The sequence below is a fragment of the Eubalaena glacialis genome, chromosome 1 (assembly GCF_028564815.1).
Source record: "Eubalaena glacialis isolate mEubGla1 chromosome 1, mEubGla1.1.hap2.+ XY, whole genome shotgun sequence".
Lineage (NCBI taxonomy): Eukaryota > Metazoa > Chordata > Mammalia > Artiodactyla > Balaenidae > Eubalaena > Eubalaena glacialis.
Window position 1 is genome coordinate 50,716,430 of NC_083716.1, and position 19,584 is coordinate 50,736,013.

The following is a 19,584-nucleotide window of genomic DNA, read 5'->3' on the forward strand; positions in this document are numbered from 1 at the left end:
CACTCCTCATACCCAGGGCTTTGCTTCCTTGCAGCAGCTGTGGTGCTTTGAGCAATCTGTGGAACTGATACCTCAACATGGGTCTGGACAGGTGAGTCCAAGGGTCAGTCGCCCCCGCCCAGCACGGCCCTCCGCGTGCCTGCTTCGCAGTGCCTACCCTTCAGACTCACAGGGGACAGGCCCTGAGATGAGTGGGCAGGCCAGGCAGCCGGCCCGGTGCCTCACAGGGAGAGATGCCCTCATTCTCAACAGCCCAGCAAAGGCCAAAGCAGCCCTGCCCGCTGCCCAGGGACAGAGCCGGGAGAGCCCAGAGTCCTCGTTCGTGCAGCCTGGGCCCAGGGGATAGAGACTCAGCTCTAGGCACCCACCTCACTGACCCGGGATGCACGCCCCAAGCCAGCATCTGCCGGAGCCCTTCAGGGGTTGGGAATTTCCAAATGCATTAACTTGAGACGTTCCTTCCATGAGTCGTTTGACCTAGGGGCTGCCCTGGGAGGGATGGGATTAGAACGGGCAAGGCCACAGAGCCTGAGTCCAGGCACTTACCTTGACCTTCGCAAAGCTTCTTCATCAGGGTCTTGCACTGTGGGTAGAAGTTGCAGGTCAGGAGGAATCACAGGGAACATCAGGAAGAAAAGCTATTAGAGCTCGGTGGGCACGGAGTCCCCACCCATGATGGGACAGTTATTGCTCCCTACCTGTGACCTCTGGAAAGAAAAGGCTGTGTGCTGGGCACAGGGCAGGGGGAGAAAGGGGGCATGAGAGGAAGAGGCGCAGGTGGGAGGGAGTAGCCAGAGGCGTGGCCTGCAAAGTCCTCTCATCCCAATCCGGGAAAGCACCACAGCCAGTCCGCTGCCCACCGGTGGAGTCCGGGAGCAGAGCAGCAGGCTGATGTCACTGTGCCTGCCCCAGGGGACCAGAAGGGGCGCAGCAGGCTGCTAACTATCTATCGAGGCCAGCTCATTTTCAAGGGTGGGGGGCTCGACTCCCTGGCTTCCGTGGGATTGTGGAGTAGGGCCCAGGACCCTCGCTGGCCCTTCATCGTCGCCCCTTCCTGCCACCACACAGCCCTCCCTTACTATATTCTGTCCCCGTCATCTGGGCCAGGATGCGGAAGGAGCGAGACTGCAGGCTGGAGGAGCGGCGGGCCCAGTCGTCAGCCTCGTCTTCCGGCTTGTTCTGGTTCTTAATCACAGCCTGATACACGGGAGAGGTGCTGTCTACGGTGAGGTCTTTGACAGGAAGGCTCCTGCAATGCAGAGAGAGGCCATGGGCAAGGGCAGGGCTGGAACCCTGCCCCCGACCTCTGTGCCTCCCCCTGACGCACCCCCCATGCATGTGGGTAACCCCTACTTGTCTGGATCCACCATGTCCTTCTGAGAGCCTGCAACAAGGGCTTGACCTGGGTCCTCAGTGCTCAGGGTGGTCACAGCGAGACAGTGAATTCCGCTCACGGAGGGTCAGGAGGCTCAGACCCTCCTGCCAGTACCCACCCCCCACCCCCAGGCTAACTCCTGACACAGGCCTGAAGACAACCCCCCCCCCCCCCCCCCCGCCCAAGGAGCTGTATCTCCTTTAAGGAAAGAAGAGGCAGAAGAGGTCTTCTGGAAGTAATTTCAACCTCCCTGAGCAGGTCCTGAGTTTGGGGCTGGGTGAGGACAGGCCATTTGGGGGACTCAAAGGCTTCCTCACGGTCAGTCCCTTGGCCTCCTCAAAGCTTGGGATCCAAACAGGGAGCCACCAATGTCATGACTGCCCTGGGGGAGGACTGTGGGTTCCCACTCTGCAAAGACAGGGAAGCTCGGTGAGGAGGTGGTTGGAGGAACAAGGCAATCAGGCCCCTAAAGCCTGGCATCACCCATGGATAGCGCAGTTTCTGGCCCAAGGGAACTGGGCGTAGAGCTGCAGGGAGGGTCACTAGTCCTCTGCCCCAGGGCAGCACAGCTTTTTGAGGGGGACCTGGTGACCTTCCCTTAGACTCCTAAGGTCTGCCACATGGTAGCTGCTCAAAACGTAGTTGAATGAACAAATCCTAGATCAGAATCAGAAGGGACCCCAGAGCCCCTTGAGTCCAGGGTCTCTCAGCCCAGATCAGACTGCAGGGCAAGATACATTAAAAGTTTATGGATGACCACTCATTCCAACCAGAGAGGGCTGGGTAATCTAGGCTGCCCAGCCCGCCCTCTCAGGAGTCAGGGTGGGCTCAGGAGAAGCTCACAGCAATAACAGCCTGTCTCCCCAGCCTGTGGACCGGTGGCCCAGCCATCTCCTCTTACACATGCCAAAACTGAGGTGCAGAGAGGCTAGCCGACTAGCTCCAGATTACGTCATGTAGGTGACCCACTGAGTTAGAACCCAGGCTCCCCAGCTCCCAGCTCAGTGTCCTTTCCATCAGACCCTCTGCAGTGACAGGGTTCAGGAAGGCCACTTCTACCCACTGGGGACTTGCACACTCCAGATGCTCCACATCTGGAGACATGGCCCAGCGCAGACACTCCCCCTGTCCAGCTTCGCCCTGCCTGTTGCTATGACTGCCTCTACCTGCCCTTGCTCCCCTGAGGGCTGGCTAGCTGGAGAGGGGACCTCCCCAGTGCCCCTGTCTTCTACCCTCTCTGCAAGGAGCTGGATGGAAGAATTGGCCTAGTCTCCCAGGATTGGTCCCCTGAGTCAGCTCAGGGTGGGCTATGGGAGCAGAGGTGGAGAAAGGTGATGGAAGGTGACTGACCAAGGTTGGGTGGAGCTACCCCTACTTTTCTGAAGGCTTTGCCCTGGCCTGGAAAGCTACAGGTCTGTCAGCCTGTGGTTGGGATCAGATAGGGAAGACCAGGGAGTGGAGGAGAAGCTGGGATCTCGCTGGAGAGGTCATTTCTGGCACAGGGAGGAGTCTCAAGGGGTCCTGAAACAGATGGAAGGCACTGGCTGCCATTTCCCTGGAACATGCCCTTGAGGTGCTCCCTGTTCCTTCCACAGCTCCAAGGGCTCAAGAAAGTGAACCCCAGGAGTGAGTCCCTTGGGAGTCACATTGTTGGCTTCCCTTCCCACAGTGCTGTGCAAAGACCAGGGACTTGCGGTGCTGCCGCAACAGACACTGGGAACCAGACGAAGGAACTGCTGTGCCTTTTGAGAATCTGGGGCTCAGGAAGAATATATACAGAGAGGGGATAGAACAGGCCCTCCAGTTCTGGGACCCTGGCTCCGAGGCCACTCTCTGGAGCCACTCCAGCATGAACTTCTTGCCAACAAAAACACTCCATGGTCCCCGCAACATCAAGGTCACTGGTGGGCATTTACTCCACTGTACACTGCCCCCAAGTCTGACTCATCTTTAGCCTCTTATGGGTGGTCCTGGCAGGTGCTGGCTCCTCCAGATCCATCTTCCATGAGGATTCTGGGGAATGGCCTCCAACAGACCCCCTTATCATCCTCTCCCCGAATAATGGCCCCATGTGGATTCTGACATTAAGATCTACGCTGTCCTAGTGTAGACAAGAAAGGCTGGGGGAAGCCCCCGCAAAGCACAGCAAGGAGAACACGGGATACACCCCCAGCCAGTGTGGTGTCATTACTCTGATTTCTATGTCCACAGTGACATAGAAATGTCATTATTTGGGGAAAACCAAATGACATTATTTGGGGAAAACCCCAAAACCCAAATGACATTATTTGGGGAAAACCCCAAAAGACAAGCACTTGCCTGTAGAGGCCGCGGGGCATGTCATTTACCTGTGAGGTGGGTGTGAGGAAGAACGTGGACAGAACCACCGTCCTCAGGCACATCCCACCAAACCCACACACCATCCCACAACCAGACAGACGGACGACGGAACAGATACTGTGGGGTCTACTTACGCCAGCGGTGACGCCCTGCCAAGCAGAGGAAAACCCAGCAGTGAGTGCATGTCCATCATGGGAGGGCGGGGGGAGGCGCATACACAAGGGAGCAGGGTTAGGGTCAGAAATGAGTTATGCGGGAGTGGGGTGGATAAAGGAGGAAGAGAGAGAGAAACAAAAAGAAAACTGTCAGTGAGGAAGGAATCATGGAAATTAACAGCAGAAACGGAACACCTCATGGCAGACAAGGGCAGCTTTTACCCACTGGCACCACGGCAGCATCAACCCAGCAGGGCTGAGTTAGAAGGAAAAGGAAGAATGTTGCTTCCCAGGCACGCAAGGGAGGGGAAAAGGATGGGAGGGGAGGTGATAGGAAGGAGAAGCCTAGATTAGATCAACAGTGCATCATGTTAAAAAAATATATCATGGGTGACCTAGAGGTAAAACCAAATGACTTGTAGTCTTTTCCCAAGGTGCAGAAAACATAAAGTTAGTGAACAGCAGTTCTTCCATTATCTTCCATTGTGCTTCCCTTTGGCCAATGTTACCACTTTTAAGAGCACACCAAGGACACACGTGGCAGGCAAACAAATGTTAACAGGAAATCCCCGTTAACTCTTTGGCTTAATCGGGCAGCCTTGTCTTCCTGGGTACACATGAGCAACAGTTGTGTTTTTAAACTTGCACGGTCATATTTTCTGCTTTGAACGATGGGATTAAGTCAGTCAACCCTGCCCAGAGAATTCCGCAAAGAACTGCAGACCTGAGCCTGGAGGGTTTGACTCACGGCTCCAGGGCAAGCAACCATCCACCCCCTGGTGGCCCGAAGGAAGTACTGCATGCCTGAGAGGGCCAGGCTCCGTTTGACCAGGAGCGCCAGGAAGTCCACACCACGTTCCATCCTTTGGCCTCTGGAGCCTGCACTTTATAACCTGCACACTCGTCATGGCCACGAGGGTTGGGCTCTACAAAGGCCAAACGCTATAGGAGTTCTCCGGGACTTTTTAACGCCTCTATCCCTCTTACAATATCTGTTTTTCCTAGTTTCGGAAAAAAGGACAACCATCATTTTAAGGTTTCTTGCCTTGAGTTGCTGGAGATCCTGACTCAGGGATAAGATGTTACCACAGAGATAATCAGTTCTGAAAGTCAATACTAACAGTATTTCCAAGTAGAATACAGTAAGGGACTCTGTGTGTGTGTGTGTGTGTGTGTGTGTGTGTGTGAAAGGAAGGAAGAGACACACAGACAGAAAAAGAAAAAGAGAGAGATAGAGACAGAAAGAGAGACATACACAGAAAGAAAGAGATACAGAGAAGAAACAGAGACTAAGAGAAACAGAGACAGAAAGAAATTCTGAAAGAGGGAGAGAGGTCCACATTAATGTTTGTACTATTACCAGTTTCATCCACAAATGATTTTCAGCCAACTCTTTCCCTACTCAGCCCTCAAGTTCTTCAACCATTGCTAACAAGCAAAGTCAGGAACCAAGGATGTCCTAAGTCCCACTGCCCTGAGGCTGGGCTTCCCTGGGGCAAACAGGAGGAGGCGAGTGCTGGGTGACCCCCGGCTCTGTGGCGGGGCTGACTGCCAACAGCACTGTGGATGGCTGGTCCGGAGGCCCCTTCCCAAACAAGAAACCCACTCATGAATCTGAATTGCCCTCATCATTGGAAGAACACAGCAACTTCCCCCCAAAGAATGGCTTAGTTGTGAGAAGCTGAGGTATCCAGAATGTGACCCCAGTTAACAGGATTCCAGAAGCCTTTTTCTAAACCAGCCCCCTCATGGAGCCTGGGAAAATGCAGAGGCTGTGAAAAGCACATGCTGCATTTCTCCACCCTTCTCCTAAAGCTGACCATGAGATTGATTCTGAAGAGAAAACATCACGTTCTGGGAGGCCCGGGCGAAGGCTGGCTCTCCTCCAAGGGCTGTACCCTGGGAGGATCAAGATGATGGAGGACAGCTGGTCCCGATGCCCAAAGTCTCCGATGGCGCCCAGCGGCCCGGTGCCCTCCTCGGTGGTGACGCGGCGGAGGCGGCGAGTGCCAGTGGAGGAGGGGAGGCGCTTACCCACTGAAGTCACTGCCCTGGGCCTGGGCCTGCCCGGCGATGGCGTCCATGATGGCGTCCTGGGAGTACATGCTGATGGGCGTGTTGTACTGCGCGTGGATGATGGTGGCCTTGCCGCCCAGCCCCTTCACCTCGATGGGCTTGTGGGTCGACAGGGCCGAGTCCTTCAGGGCGCTGGGGTTGAAGCGTTCCTGGTAGTCGGCGCTGGGGGAGGGGAGCATGGGAGCAGGGGAGCGAGGGAGGGAGGTGGAAGGAGAGAAGGGGCAACAGGTGGTGTTACACGGCTCAAGGTGAGGGCTGGTGGTGCAGGGTGTGGAGAGAGACCTCCCTAAGCCTGATCCCAGGAAGGCTACCCGAGTCCCCCCGACCGACGTGGGCGGGCTGGGTCTGGTCGGGAAAATCCTCTCACCCTCCCCAGAGCCATTTGCGGAAGGTTCTTCTTGCCTGTCTCCGCTTTCCCAGATCCCTGGAGGCCCCGGCTCAGCCTGAGCTACCGCCCAGGGTCAGCAGGGGGCGCCAGGCATTGAGAGCTCTCTCACCACACCCGCAGGGAAGCAGAAAGGGAAGGGGTTGCGGAGTGGCGGTTGGGATTAGGAGACAGGAGCTGGGCCACGCGTGAGAGGCAGCGGCAGCCCAAGCGGAGTCCAGAACGCCCAAAGGCAAAAAGCAGCCCCACTGGGCACCCACAGGGATTCTGAGCTTGGTTCCTCCACGAAGGGACTCATCTTGGGTGGCCCGGGGCTCTGCTCCTCCAGACTCTTCAGTGCATGTGCTTCTTCCTCGGAGCAGGGCTTAGCTGCTCAGGCCCCGCCGAAGTCCAACTTGCTGGGTGGCCCACCAGCTTCTACCCATGGAGGCTTTTCCCTTCAACAGTTAAGCGTGCTCCCCAGGCAAAGACAAGGTCAGGTACAGCCCTTCTGAGTGGTCCGGCCAGGCTAGAAACGTCTTCAGGCTCGCCCAGAACCGGCGTCAGCACGCACTCCACCCACCGCCCACCGGAGCCAGCCTGCGGTCTAAGCAGCTGCAGCAGCTAATTGGGAACACAATGGTCTGGGGCATCTGCCGGAGCCCCAGCGCCCCTCCGCACTGCCTCCACTCCATACTCGCAGCTTCACACACATGCAGGCTCACTCAGGGACACAAATGCACCCCCATTCACGCATGCACATACACGTACACATGCTGCTGACACAGACGCACGCTGCCCAGCCCCCCAGACACGCGGTCGCATGCTGGGATATGCAGGCAAGCACACACACGTGCTTTCCTTTGATACTAACTTGGCTGGAGAGTTGGCTATCACCTGGGGGGGGAGGAGAGAAAAAGCAAAGAAAACAGGGCTATCAGAGTGAGGGTCCTGCCAGAGGGTTTGAGCGTAGGGACCTAGGGATGGTCCTCAGACTGGCCACTGTGGAGGCAGAGGCAGCCCAGACTGGCACTGGGTGAGGAGAGTGCAGAGTGAGGAGGGGGAAGAGCTCAGCGTCCCGATCACAGCCTCTCAGTTTGGGTCAGAGATGCCAGCTGCAGTGTACGTCCACAGTACCTGAAGCTTTGCCAGGGAGAAAGGTTTTTTTGTCCATCTTCATAGGTGCTCATTTACCATGTACATGAATCTCCTACATACACCTTGGCTGTAGACCCCGGCGAGGAAGCTGGAGATGGAGACCGGACTAGCGATGGCTGCTACAGGAACGGCCAAGGCCCCAGGTGCCTCCTGGCCGGACAGTAGCTCTGGACTTACCCTTGTTTAATGGGGGACAGCTCCAGGAGTTCTGTTCCCTGAGCAGGAGTTGCAGTGGTGCTGGGGTTTGTGTGCAGTGGGGTTTCTCACAGCCCCGGGAACATGCTCTCTTTCCCAGAGGAGGGTCAGGCAGCCCTGGACACTCCTCCCGGGGCACAGTAGTAAGGGGTCTGTGCAGTTCCCAGTAACTGCCCTTAAAGGCCCTGTGGATGGGCAGTGAGGCAGGATGGAGGAATGAGGAGGCTTGGGAGAAGTGCAGGTCCTTTATTGCAGGAAAACCCCCAGACAAGGCAGCCCAGCTTGGACACTACAAGAGGGACCCCACCCTCACTCTTATCTGAGAGCCAGCCTCCTGGAGTATCATCTCCTTGAGGGAGGCATTGCCTGCATTATGTTTCTTTAAATGCAAATTCCTTGCAATGGCAGACCCTTGTCAGAAACCTGAGGGGAGAAGAGTGCAGAAAGTGGCGTCCCTTTCCCCACACCCTGCCACTTTCCCATATCTGACCACTCTGGGCTCTGGCTGGGAGAGCCTGGGCCTCAGCTGGCCTGGCCCTGGTCACCCCTTGGCCAGGACCCTGGGGATCCAGACCAAAGCCAGGGAGACCCCCACCCCCACCCCCGCCAGTCCCAGGCGGCCCAACCCTGTCTCAGGGCTGATAAAATTCCCTCTGTCCTCCCAGGCTCAAAATAGCTGCAAGTGGAGCTATGTTAGGAAAGGGCCATCACAGATCTCCAATTCCTTCTCCATTTTTGGCAAGTGCTGACAACTGCAGGATCAGCTCTTGCCCTGACCAGCCCAGTGCCCCCTGTAGAGGGCAGTGCTGGCCTCAGGGGCTGCCTATGCCCTTCCCTGCCTAGGTAGCCAGCTCCTGCTTTGGCATTGATTCCTGCCCCCTGCTTAGCTTCTGCCTGAGGACCTGGAGGCTGAGATGCCTGCAACAGACATAGCTCAGAGAGGGGCAGCCAGGTCTTGGGGAGAATGAGCCAAAGATGTAAAAACGCCCGGGGGCCCTCGCACCAACTGGCCTGAGGGACACTGCCCTTCAGTACCAGCCCCAGAGAGGACAAGGAGCAGGGGGCTGCAGGCCCGGCTGTTCTTTCACCCCCTCTGTTCCTCTCCACTCCTCCCAAGGGCATACAAGCTGCCAAGGGATCACCTTGAAGCTACCCAGAGAGAGAGAGTATGGGAAGGAGCTTCCTTTTGGAGCCAGACAGGACAGAGTTCAAATCCTGACCCTGCCTCTTCCTAGAGCTGTGACTCTGGACAAGTTACCCACCTGTCTTAGCCTCAGTCTCCTCATTCATAACACCGAGAGGGTGGTGCCCTCCGCAGACTGAACAGAATCCTGAGTGTAAAGCCCTCAGCATGGGTTAAGTGTGTGATGAACAGACATAGGGAGTAGCATTTGCCAACCCTGTCTCCTGTGAGGTGGTGGCCTCAGCCCTTGGCTAGCCCAGGTCAGAGGCTCTGCCCTTCCTGCTGGGACCACAGCATCAGCCTTCACTTTGAATGAAGCACGCACCATATTCCCTCCCTAGCCCATCTTCCCTTTGAAGAAACTGTTGGACCCTGCTGCTCTGAGTGTCAAGTAATAATCTAACACTTGTCAGGTTCTGAGAAGCCCTTGTGCCAATGGGAGGGCTTGTCGGGAGTCGGGAGAAACGGGTGGGGCAGGCAGGTAGGTCCCTGGCTCCATGCAGGGAGAAGTCAGACTGACCTGAGTGCCAGTCCTATCTGCCACTCATTAACTGTGTGACCTTGGGCAAATTACTTGCTCTCTCTGGGTTTCTATTTCCCAGCTATAAAATGAGGGAATGATGCTCCCCCTCTGAAGTTGCTGAGAGAGTTGTGTTAGATAAAGCATATGGACCGTTAACCAGCCCCCAGCCTCGACTGAGGCCTCCGTGAGGGAAGACCTTACCATCACTGCAGGTGGGCCCCATGGAAGTCCAGGTCCACCAGAGCGTGACCTCCCTGCTGGGGGCCAGGCCCAGAGAGAATCAGGAAGAGCTATCAGCCCATCCAAGGCAGGAGAAAGAGTCCACTTCTACTCTGTCTTTCCCTGAGCTTTCTGGCAGAAGCCGCTTGCTGGAAAAAGCCTGGGGGTAGAAAGCTTTGCCATCTTGGTCCAGGGAAGCCAGGGTCCAAGTGCTCAGACCGTAGAGCGCCCAGCTTTACTCAGGATCCCAGAAAGAGCTATGGGATCTGGGGGAGCTGGGGATCCCCAGGGGAGCAGTGAACGGGCGGAGCACAGATACCATGCGCGGCTAGGTCAAAGGAAGGGTGTGGGCTTGGATCACACTGACCTGGATTGCAATGCTGACTCATCTGTGTACCTGTTGTGTGACTCCAGGCAGTGATGGCAGGTAGCACGCAGTGAGTGTGCCAGAACAGAGCTCAGCACTATGCACGTGTTATCTCCTTCAATCCTCCCCGTAATCCTGAGATATGGACAGCCTCGTGGAAGAGCCCTGAACCCCTAGCCACTGGGCCATATGCCTTGACTCAGCCTGCTTTGCCTCCAGCCCAGAGACGATTATACCAATTGCATGGGGCTATGGAAGAAGTTACAATGAGATAACAAACCTTCAGGACTTGTAAGCTAATATGTGCTCTGCTGGGAGGCTCCCTCCCCTCAGCCCCTCCACAATGCCCACCCTGGCTCTGGCTCTAGGTTCTTTTAACTCCTGTGCTCCAAGAGTACCATTAGCTAGGCCTTGGGGAGCAGGGGGTGGCCTGCTGTTCTCCTGCAGGGCCCCTTTCTCCTCAGGGTCCTGCTCCCTTGCTTCCCCACCCTAGCCAGGGTCAGTCCTGCCTACCCACTCCCCTCACCCTATTGCCCCGTCTCTCTGTACCCAGCTCAGGTGCTCCCTCCTCCAGGCAGCCTTCCCAGACCACTGCCAGACCTAGAGAACTTGCTCTCCCACCTCTCAGGACTCCCAAAGGAGTGGGGACCAGCCTGTCCCTTTGCCCCAGAGTTCCTGGAGGTATTAGGCTTTGTCCTGTCTTGGTGGGTGACCTGATGTGAAAGTTTTGGGAGTCAGAGTCTCTTGTATTCAGGCCCAGCTTGGCCACTTAGTAGCTGGACAGCTGGACCTTGACTTAACCTTCTCTGAGCCTCAGTTTCCCTCTCTGCAAAATCTGACACATCGCCCCAGCTTGTGTAAAGCAATGATGGGCCCAGCTCATGGCAAATGTCAATAGGATGATTGATTTCACTGCTCTTAGCCTGCACTGCCTCATGGGCTTGGGGCTGGCCAGAATGAGGCCAGTTCCTCGCTCTGACTATCTGACCAGGCCTCTACGAGCACTGAGGACCCAGATGGCCCCTGACCACCAGTGGAGAGCTGTGAGCCCGTTACCTACCCTCCTAGGAGTCCAGCACCTGAGGCCTTCCCTCGGAGGCTCATCTGATACCTCTGAGCCATCTCCCTCAGGGTCTCTGCCGAGTACAGGCCAACGGGGTTGTTATACTGCCTTGGCTGGCTCGAACCCCGCAGGGCTTTCGGGCTTAGAGAGTCGAGGGCCCCCTCCAGGCTGACCTTGGCCCCCGGGCTGCCCCATGGAGGGCCAGCGTCAGAGGCCTCCGTGTGTGAGGAGAAGACGGAGGTCTGGGAGAAGGAGGAGCTAAAGGTCTGCCCGAGCTCCAGGGTGCCTGGGGTGCCCGGGATGGCCCTCGCCTCGGGGTTGGGGCTGGGTGCTGCCAGGCTGCTGTCCGTGTCCAGAGCAGGGTCCTGGCCCAGGGCAGCACCATGCAGGGGAGAGAGAAGAGAGCAGTTAGAGGCCATGCCCATCCCAGCGCTTCTGCATGAATCTGAAACAGAGGGGTTAGTGCGAGCGCCTAGCAGCCCACCACCCTGGAGCCCGCAGCCCACTGCACCGAGGTCAGGGTTGGGGGATAGAAAGGACACCTGGAAGAGAAGGGTTTTGTCAAAAAGAGTGGGGTGAGGCTCCTGGCCCTGAAGCTGTCATCCACCTGGACAAAATGCAAAGCCCCACACAGAAAGCTAGGCCAAGCCAGCCTGACTGCAGAGCTGGAGGAAAGGGGGTGTGGTCTCAGGGAATTGTGGGGAGACCCCTCCATCCTACATCTGTTCCCCCTTCCCCTGAATGGGGGCACCTGGTGAGCACAGCCCTGCCTCCTGCTCTGCTGACCCCACTCTGCAATGCCCCATACGGCCAGTGAGAGGGGGCCTTCTGGGCTAGTGTTGAACAGGCAGAGTAGAGGTGCAGAGGGGAAACTGAGGAAGGAGGGGGGCTGACATTTGCTTCCCTCAGTCTGCCTCTGCAGCTTCTCCCCAACAGCCCTCTGCCCACTTCCTCAATCTGTCACCCACCCCAGACCCCCGTCATCTTCTTGTCCCCTCTCCCCACCCTGCCCATCACCCACTCTACCCCACTGGACAGACAGGGTCAGTATGAGGTCCTGCAAGGAGGGGTGGAGAGTGGCGGGAGTGTGTAGTCCTGTAGGAGCGGTGGGGTAGGCCTCCCATGCTCTGGGTCCCTCAGGGTTGAGCTGCTTAGAGGGAGCTGGGAAGGGGCCTGGTACCTGCTGGCTGCACCAGCACTTCTGAGTGCGGTATAGGAGCGTGCAACTGGGAGGAGAAAGGGACACGGGAGGGAGACAGCCTGTGACACAGGAGAAACCCTGAGGGCCAGCAGGCCCCCCCATGCCTGGGAGCTCCTCCTGGGGTCACCAGCTCAAACTGGGGCCTTGGCTTTCATGCCACGGTTACCCCACTCCCCAGTGCCCTCAGGAGGATGAGGGTCAGAGCCTTCTGGACACTCGTCCCTACTTGGCTGGGAGAATGGTCCCTTTCCTGAAAACACTGCTGCCTAAGTGGATTTCCTGTCAGCCCGCCCATGAGGCCCAGGGTGCTGGCTAAGCACCCAGGCGGGCACCCCTACCTGCAGCATTTTATGGGGCTTGAATGCTTCTCCCCAGGGGGTCTGTGCCACCTCCCTGGCATCAGCCGAGGCAGAGGCAGGGCTGGGGCCGGGCTGATCCCCCCACCTTGCCAGAGTCAGGCCAGCCGAGGGTCAGGCAGGCAGACCAGTGGCTGCACTCCAGGAACCACGGCCCAGAGTGGAGCCTGCCACCCACAGTCAGCACCTACCTTTTGGTGGGGGATCACAGGCAGAGGGGAGTGGATCGGGGGCGCTGCCGTGGAGATGAGAATGGGACGCTTCGACCTGGAAAAACCAGAAATGGAGACAGTTGCCATTGGGTCCAGGAGCTCCTGCCTGAGAAGGACTGGAGAGGGGAAAACATCTGGAACCCAGGAAGCCAGGGCAGAGGCCTGACCAGCATGGAGAAGTCAAGGCTCTGGGGTACTTTGCAGCCACGGGTCTCTGCTAGGTCTCAGGGAGGCTGCCTGTGCACAGAGGAAGCAGGGAAGACCCTGGCTTCCAGGCCCGGCTGCCCACATACCAGCAGTACCGTTATCCACCCTCTCTGAGCCTCATCTGTAAAGTGAGGCACAGACATGGCAGGTGCTTGATGACTTGGGCCTGTCCTTCTTTTGGTCCAGAGGCTGTCCTCACTTCCCTGTGCGGTCCGGTAGCACGAGGCTGGGCCCATGCTGGACAGCTCCTCTCCCAGGCCCTTGGTGCCCACACCCAACCTCTGCCCCCTGCTCTGGAGAGCTCCCACCTACTTCTGCAGTGTGAGACTCAGGTTGTAGCTGGCAGACTTGATCTTGTTCTGGGCCTCCAGGTGGGTCATGGTATCTGTGTTGATGCCGTCAATGGCCACCACAAGGTCACCCGGGCTGAGCTGGGACTGGGCGGCCTTGCTGCCCGGTGTGATCTGAGAGGGTAGCAGATGGGGGGTGAACATAAGAAGGGTGACCTGAGGATGGGCCCGTCCTCAGGGAAGAATCACCAGGGATCATCCAGTAGAGGCTTGCCATTTTGTCTTTCATTCACTATGACCACCAAGCCTGCTTCCTTTTCCTGGCACAGAGCTACCACATTTCCTGGTGCTTTGTATCTGAGTGCAGCCATGAGACTAGCTCTGAAATCAAAGCACACCACTTCCAGGCCTGCCCCTAGCAAACATCTTGCCATCCTGCACTCTCTCTGCTTGTCAGCTGACTGGATGCAGAGGACCCAGAGGAGGACAGCCAAGCCACTAACTGGAAGGGACCTGGATCATGGAGTCACTGCTTGGAGGAGAGATGACTAAGGAGCACCGAATTGGATGTTGCATGAATGAGAAATAAACTTCCACTGTGCTAAGAGAACTGGGGGTTGTTTGTTACACCAATTAGCCTACTATAACATCTGCACCTTGAAAACCCATGGCACACTTTCCAGGCTCCAGAAGAATTCAGCAGCTGCTAAGACTCATCACCACCATAGAGATGCTGCCAGGCCAGCAGGCAGGCCAAATGTACCCTCACAAAAGCATCCTAGTGTAAGTGTGTCTTACTCTACTGTGGCAGGTGTGCAGAGAGGGCTGGCAGAGCTGTCAAGCCTGCTTGCGGGAGCAAGGTCAGCTGGGACATGGAGCTCAGTGCTCTGTGGTTGGCTTCATATTTCCCAAAGGGGAGGTGCAAATGTGGAGGCCAGTTCCCAAATCTTGCACTCTAGTGACATTACAGAATGCTAGAGTCTGGGGGCCCTACCCCCAGTGTGATCACACAGAATGCCATGGATATGCCACCCCATGAATCCCCCATGCAATGTCAGGAAGACCACACTCCCAGGGACATTACCTGGGATGCTGAGATGGCTCAGATTCCACTCCCAATGACATCATGCACAATGCCAAATTCTGCATGTCCAGCCCCCAGTAATAGCACCCTGAATGCCATGGTGGCCTCTTATGCAGTGACATACCATGAAATGCAAAATTCTGGAAGGCCTAGTGACATCACCTAAAATAGCTTGCGGGCCGGCCCCTAGTGACATTACATGGAGTGTGATGAAGCTTCACCCCTAAAGGTGTCTCATGGGATGTCGTGGAGACTTTGGCTGCATCCCCTCCTGACATCACATAGAATGATTTTATAACCTGACCCCCATGACATAATGTGGAAGCACGCTGTGACATCACATGGGGTGCCGGGCAGGGCTTGCTTCCAGTGACATCATAGGAAAGAGGAGCCCCTGGGAGTCACCCCCCACCAAGCTGTGCCTAGAGGGTGTCCCTTGGCTTTTCTTCCCCAACATGCCCACCAGCCAGTCCTCCTGGCTTCTCTGGGCACATCCCAGTTACCTTCCTGGCTATACCCCAAGGACAAGGCTGGCTCCTAATGCTGGCAGAAGCCATTTTCTGGCCAAGGCTTGGGGACCATCCTAGAAGGAGCCCAAAGAGGCCCTGGGGACAGTCCCATGCCCTGGGTGCCAGGCCTCGGTGGGCCTCTGGCCAGATTCTGGGCTCTCAGACATGGATGGAAACATCCTGCCGGGCCTCTCGGAGGGAACCCCCATCCTAACCAGAGCCCTGCAGTCACCAGCCTCCAGCCCATTCCCAGACAGGCTCTACAGGGTGGGCCAGGAACCACGTGTGTTAACCCAGTGATTATAGCAAGACCAGGAGAACTCTTGCCAATTGCCGCTGACCAGCCATTTCAGACCCAGGAACTGTGGTACCTTCTTAAACACTGGCCACCTTGTGCCCTGAGCAGCCTCCCCACCGCCCCTGGAATCTGCTGGGATGAGGCCAGGACAATAGAGAAACAAACGCCTTGATTTTCAGGAAGCCACATTGTCCAGTTTGCCAAGTCCCGCCTACTCTCCAGGCTCCCACAGGGGCATCTTGGAAGTGCTCGGGCCATCTCAAAACACACGTCGCCTTTATCCCCAAATCAATGGCCGTACAGAGCCTCTACTAGTGACAGGAGTGTGTTGTTTCCTTTGATTTAAGCGGTTAAGCAAAGGATAAAAAACGACAACAAGGAAAAGTAAAACACTTTCTAGGCTGAGAGGGGACTCCTGAGGGCAAACTGAGTTGTCCAGCCAGGCCGGTCCTGCAAGAAAATCACCTTTCCCTACACCCTCTAGCTTCATGTGCAGGCCTCTGTTCTTCCGGGTATTTTATTATAGACACCTTCAAACACAGTAAGGCAGAACTAATTCTACGGGGAGCACCTGAATACCCACCACCGAGGTTCTACTGTAGCATTTCACTCAACTTGCTGGTCAAGTGTCCATCCCTCTCTCCATCCATCAATCCACATTATGTTTGAAGCATTTCAGAGAAAGTAGTAGACGCCAGTATGCTCCCATTCAGGGTGAATTGCACAATGCCTCTGCTGTCTTAGTGGACTGCCCACAGGGTTCCCCCACAGCAGGACACCCCCATGCCAGGGCTTCCCGACCCAGGGCTCCCCCAGATGCTTCTAAGCATCCACAGAGAAGGGGGCCATCAGCCTGCAGCAGGGAGCTCCCAGGCAGTGCAGCCACAGACCCCAGACAGAGGGGAGGGCCTCATGCCTGCAGAGGTGATGCCTGCCAGGCAGGACCAGAGCTGTGTCCAGGAGATCGTGGATTAAGTGTGAACAAGGACACCAGAATGACATCCAAGAGAGGCTGGGGCCAGCTCAGCTAGGGCAAACCACGGGGCCATCTGGAATGCCCTCCCTTCCGAGCTGTCTTGAGGACTTATTTCTCCCTCAGGCATGGGTTAGCTAACATCATACCTTCCCACAGGGCTCCCACCTTCCCCTTGCCTGGCCCTGGCTGGCTCCCCCTCATCCTCAGGTATAGACTGAGATGATCCTTTTCCCAGGGAAGAGCCCAGGCTCCCCCAGGCTTGGTCAACAGCCAAACTCCCTGAGGAATTTGCCACCAAGCTGGCTCCAGCCTGCCCCTGGCGCCTCTCCTTGCACCTGTGTGTGCTCATCAGGGCTCAGCTGGCCTGACCTTTGGCTGCCCTGAGCAGGGTTCAAGACCCCTCGGGCTGGTGGGGAGGAGGATGCTATAATCCTCTTGCAGGGAGGCGCTCTGCTAGTTCTGCCCAGGTCTCCCTAGAGAAGGAGGCAGGGACTCTAAGGAAGTTGCCCCTCAGCTCTGCCCAAGGGCCGTCAGACCCTTCCTCGCTCTGCAGGAGCAGCCTGCCTGGCAGAAGGGTGCGGCCACCCTTGAACACTTGCCCAGAGCCCAGGGCTTGTGAAGAGTGCAGTCTAGGTGTGAGGTACCCATGTACCTCTTGTCTGACTCCCTAGCCCCCTCCCTCTGCTTTCCTTGTCCCAGAAAAGACCCAAAGCTCCTAAATCCTTGGAGGATTTTTTTTTCTTTAAAGTCTTTCTAGCCCCTTTGGAGCATTTGAAAAACTCTTTGTAATGATTGTTTCATTCCACTTTTCACCTCCTCTAGTCACCAGCCACCTCTCAACAGGGAACCCAGCCACGGGCAGAGCTCCAGGACCGAGGTCCTGTCTCAGAAGCCCCTAAGGCAGGCTCTAGGTGTTTGGGGGCCAAGATCGCCACCTAGCCCACCCTCCTTGCTGGGCCATGGTTTAGGGCACCCCAGAGGGGTCACAGGGATAGCAGCTGTGGCCCCCGTGACCTTCGGGTGCGTGGGGGGAAGCAGTAGAGCAAAGACCATGGACTGTAGTCCGAGCCAGACCTGAGGTTGCAGTGCCAGCCTCCATGACCTCTGTGTAAAGACAGCAATGATGCCTTTCTCCCGGGATTGTGGTGAGGACTTCATCATTAAATAGGGCATTATACAAAGACAGTGCAGAGCTGAGACAATTTCAGGGAAGCTCCCAACCGAGGAGGTGCAAGTGCTGTCCCTGACCCCTTCCCCTGGGAGGCGCCAGGGGTTGGAGTCTGGGAGGCTGCAGCCCCCGCCTCCAGAGGAAACAAGATCTGGAGCTGGCAGAGGGTGGTGTGCAAAGGGCCAGCCCTGACTGATCAGTCCTGAGCCAGCCTTCTGTCCCTAGAGGGGCATGAGCATCAGCTGGAGGGGAGAGAAGTTCTGTCCAGGGTCCCAGGGAAGCAAGGCACCGGCTGGGGCTCAGGCACACCCATGCCCTTGGCTCCTATTTCCCCAGCTCCCTGGCAGCAGAGGGGGCCACTGGGCTCCGCAGAAGGTCCCGGCCATCACTCCTAGTGCTTAAAGCCAGACAGGCCCCTGACTTCCTTTCCCTCTAGACCTGCCAGTATAGGTGCGGCAAGGGATGGGAGGCAAGGGCAGGCTGTGGGTGCTGTGGACTGTGCAGCTTCCAGCATCTCCTCCTGACCTTCCCAGGCTGACATCCCAGGGGATTTCCAGGGAGCCCTAAGTGCATTTTACATTGTGTGATTAAATTACTGTCATGCCATGCTCTGTTCCCTTCCCATCTGGCCTCCCCTGGGGCCTTGCTCCATCCCTCGCCCTCTCACTGGAAGCTGCTGTCTTCCCATGGCCCCTCTCTCCAACCCCACCCTGGCTGATAAAAAAGCCAGAGTCCTATCTATGCTCAAAAAGCCTCTCCTTACACAGAGGACTTCTAGGGCAGTGAAAATACTCTCTGTGATACTATAATGGTGGATACATGTCATAATACATTGGTTCAAAACCATAGAACGTACACACCAAGCGTGAACGCTAATGTAAACTATGGGCTCTGGGTAATAATGATGTGCCAGGGTAGTTTCATCAGTTATAACAAATGTACACTCTGGAGGGGGACGTTGGTAATGCGGGAGGCTGTGCATGCATGGGGGCAGGGGGGTTATGAGAAATCCCTTTATCTTCCTCTCAACGTTGCTGTGAACCTAAAACTGCTCTAAAAAAGTTGTCTTAAAAAAAAAAGGCTTAGCTGCTCCAACCGGCTCCTGCCATGTTTCTCTCCCTTTCTTCACCACCAGGCATTTCCAAGAAGTGACCAGCAGGTCTGGCCTCTACAATCTCCCATCCCTCTCACATCAGCCATCTGACTTTGGCCCCCACCACTCCACACATACCAATGACTTCCCTGTGCCAAAGCCAGGGGTCACTGGCCCCGTCTCTAGCTGACCACACCCTTCCCTGGCCTTCTGAGTCTCTTTCTTCTCCTCTTGTCCCCCAGTTCTAGGTCCTGGATGGCAAAGTCTGCTTCATGCCTCTTAGAATGGTTCCTGGGAAGAGGTGGATCCTGGCTTCAAAGGGGTGGAGAAGCTGTGTTTGGGAATGGAAGGGCCCTGGGTGGGGGCCTTTCGATCATGGCTAGCCCCTGGACAAGAGGGAGATTCAGGGAACTGGGGAGATATCTCCCAGGCAGGACAGCTGCCCCAGCAGGCCCAGCAGACATCACCCAGGAAGCCCTGCCCTCCTCGCACTTGCTGCCGTCTCACAACGCCTTCAGCCCGAGGAGTCCCTGGGGCCTGCCAGTGAAGTTGCCCTTGTCCTATGTCCCGGCCCAGGACCTCAGAAGGCCCGCTCCCCAGGACCCAGCCAGCCTCATGCCCACTCACTTCAGGGACCTCCCGGGGTCAGGAACAGCTCTGTGCACCAGGGAGAAGAAGCATGCTGGGAGAGGGCCTGGCCTGGGAACCTCTAAGGATGTATTCCCCAGCGGTGGGCCACTGTCTGGTTATCTTCCCCATTCGTTCATTCGGGAGCCAGCCCTGCAGCAGCCCTCCAGAGGCTTGCCTGACCTTCAACATGGCTATAAACAACACTTGCTGTCAGCACTGCTAGGCGCTGCCCAAGACACAGCACCATGGCCTCAAAATTCCAGGAATCGCCGGTGCAACTGCCCCAGAATAATCTCAGCCTGTCCCCCTTCCCCTCCCGGGGACCCTCTGTCCTCTGCGTCGCCACCATAGCCAGGAGAGTCTGACAAATACTGGAACCGAGAACAGCAAAGGGGCAGAGGTGAGCCTGCTGGGCCTGTGGGTAAGGCCGTAAGGAGTGGAGGCCTTGGAGCAGAGAGGCACGACCCCCCTGGGCCCAGGCTCAGTTCCACTGCTCCCCCATCCTCACAAGCAGCCCATGTGGAAAAATAGGTGTATTTTCA

General features: G+C 56.8%; 1 protein-coding gene across 1 annotated transcript in view; it reads right to left on the reverse strand.

Annotated features, from left to right (window-relative positions):
* LDB3 (LIM domain binding 3) overlaps positions 1-19,584 on the reverse strand; it is a 57,472-nt gene that overhangs the window by 34,273 nt on the left and 3,615 nt on the right. The window contains exons 3-8 of the mRNA XM_061196670.1: positions 13,307-13,458; positions 12,767-12,842; positions 7,185-7,207; positions 5,905-6,108; positions 1,080-1,249; positions 547-583 (exon numbers count right to left, since the gene is read on the reverse strand). Coding sequence (XP_061052653.1) covers positions 547-583; positions 1,080-1,249; positions 5,905-6,108; positions 7,185-7,207; positions 12,767-12,842; positions 13,307-13,458 — 662 coding nt within the window. The remainder of the gene's footprint in view (positions 1-546; positions 584-1,079; positions 1,250-5,904; positions 6,109-7,184; positions 7,208-12,766; positions 12,843-13,306; positions 13,459-19,584) is intronic.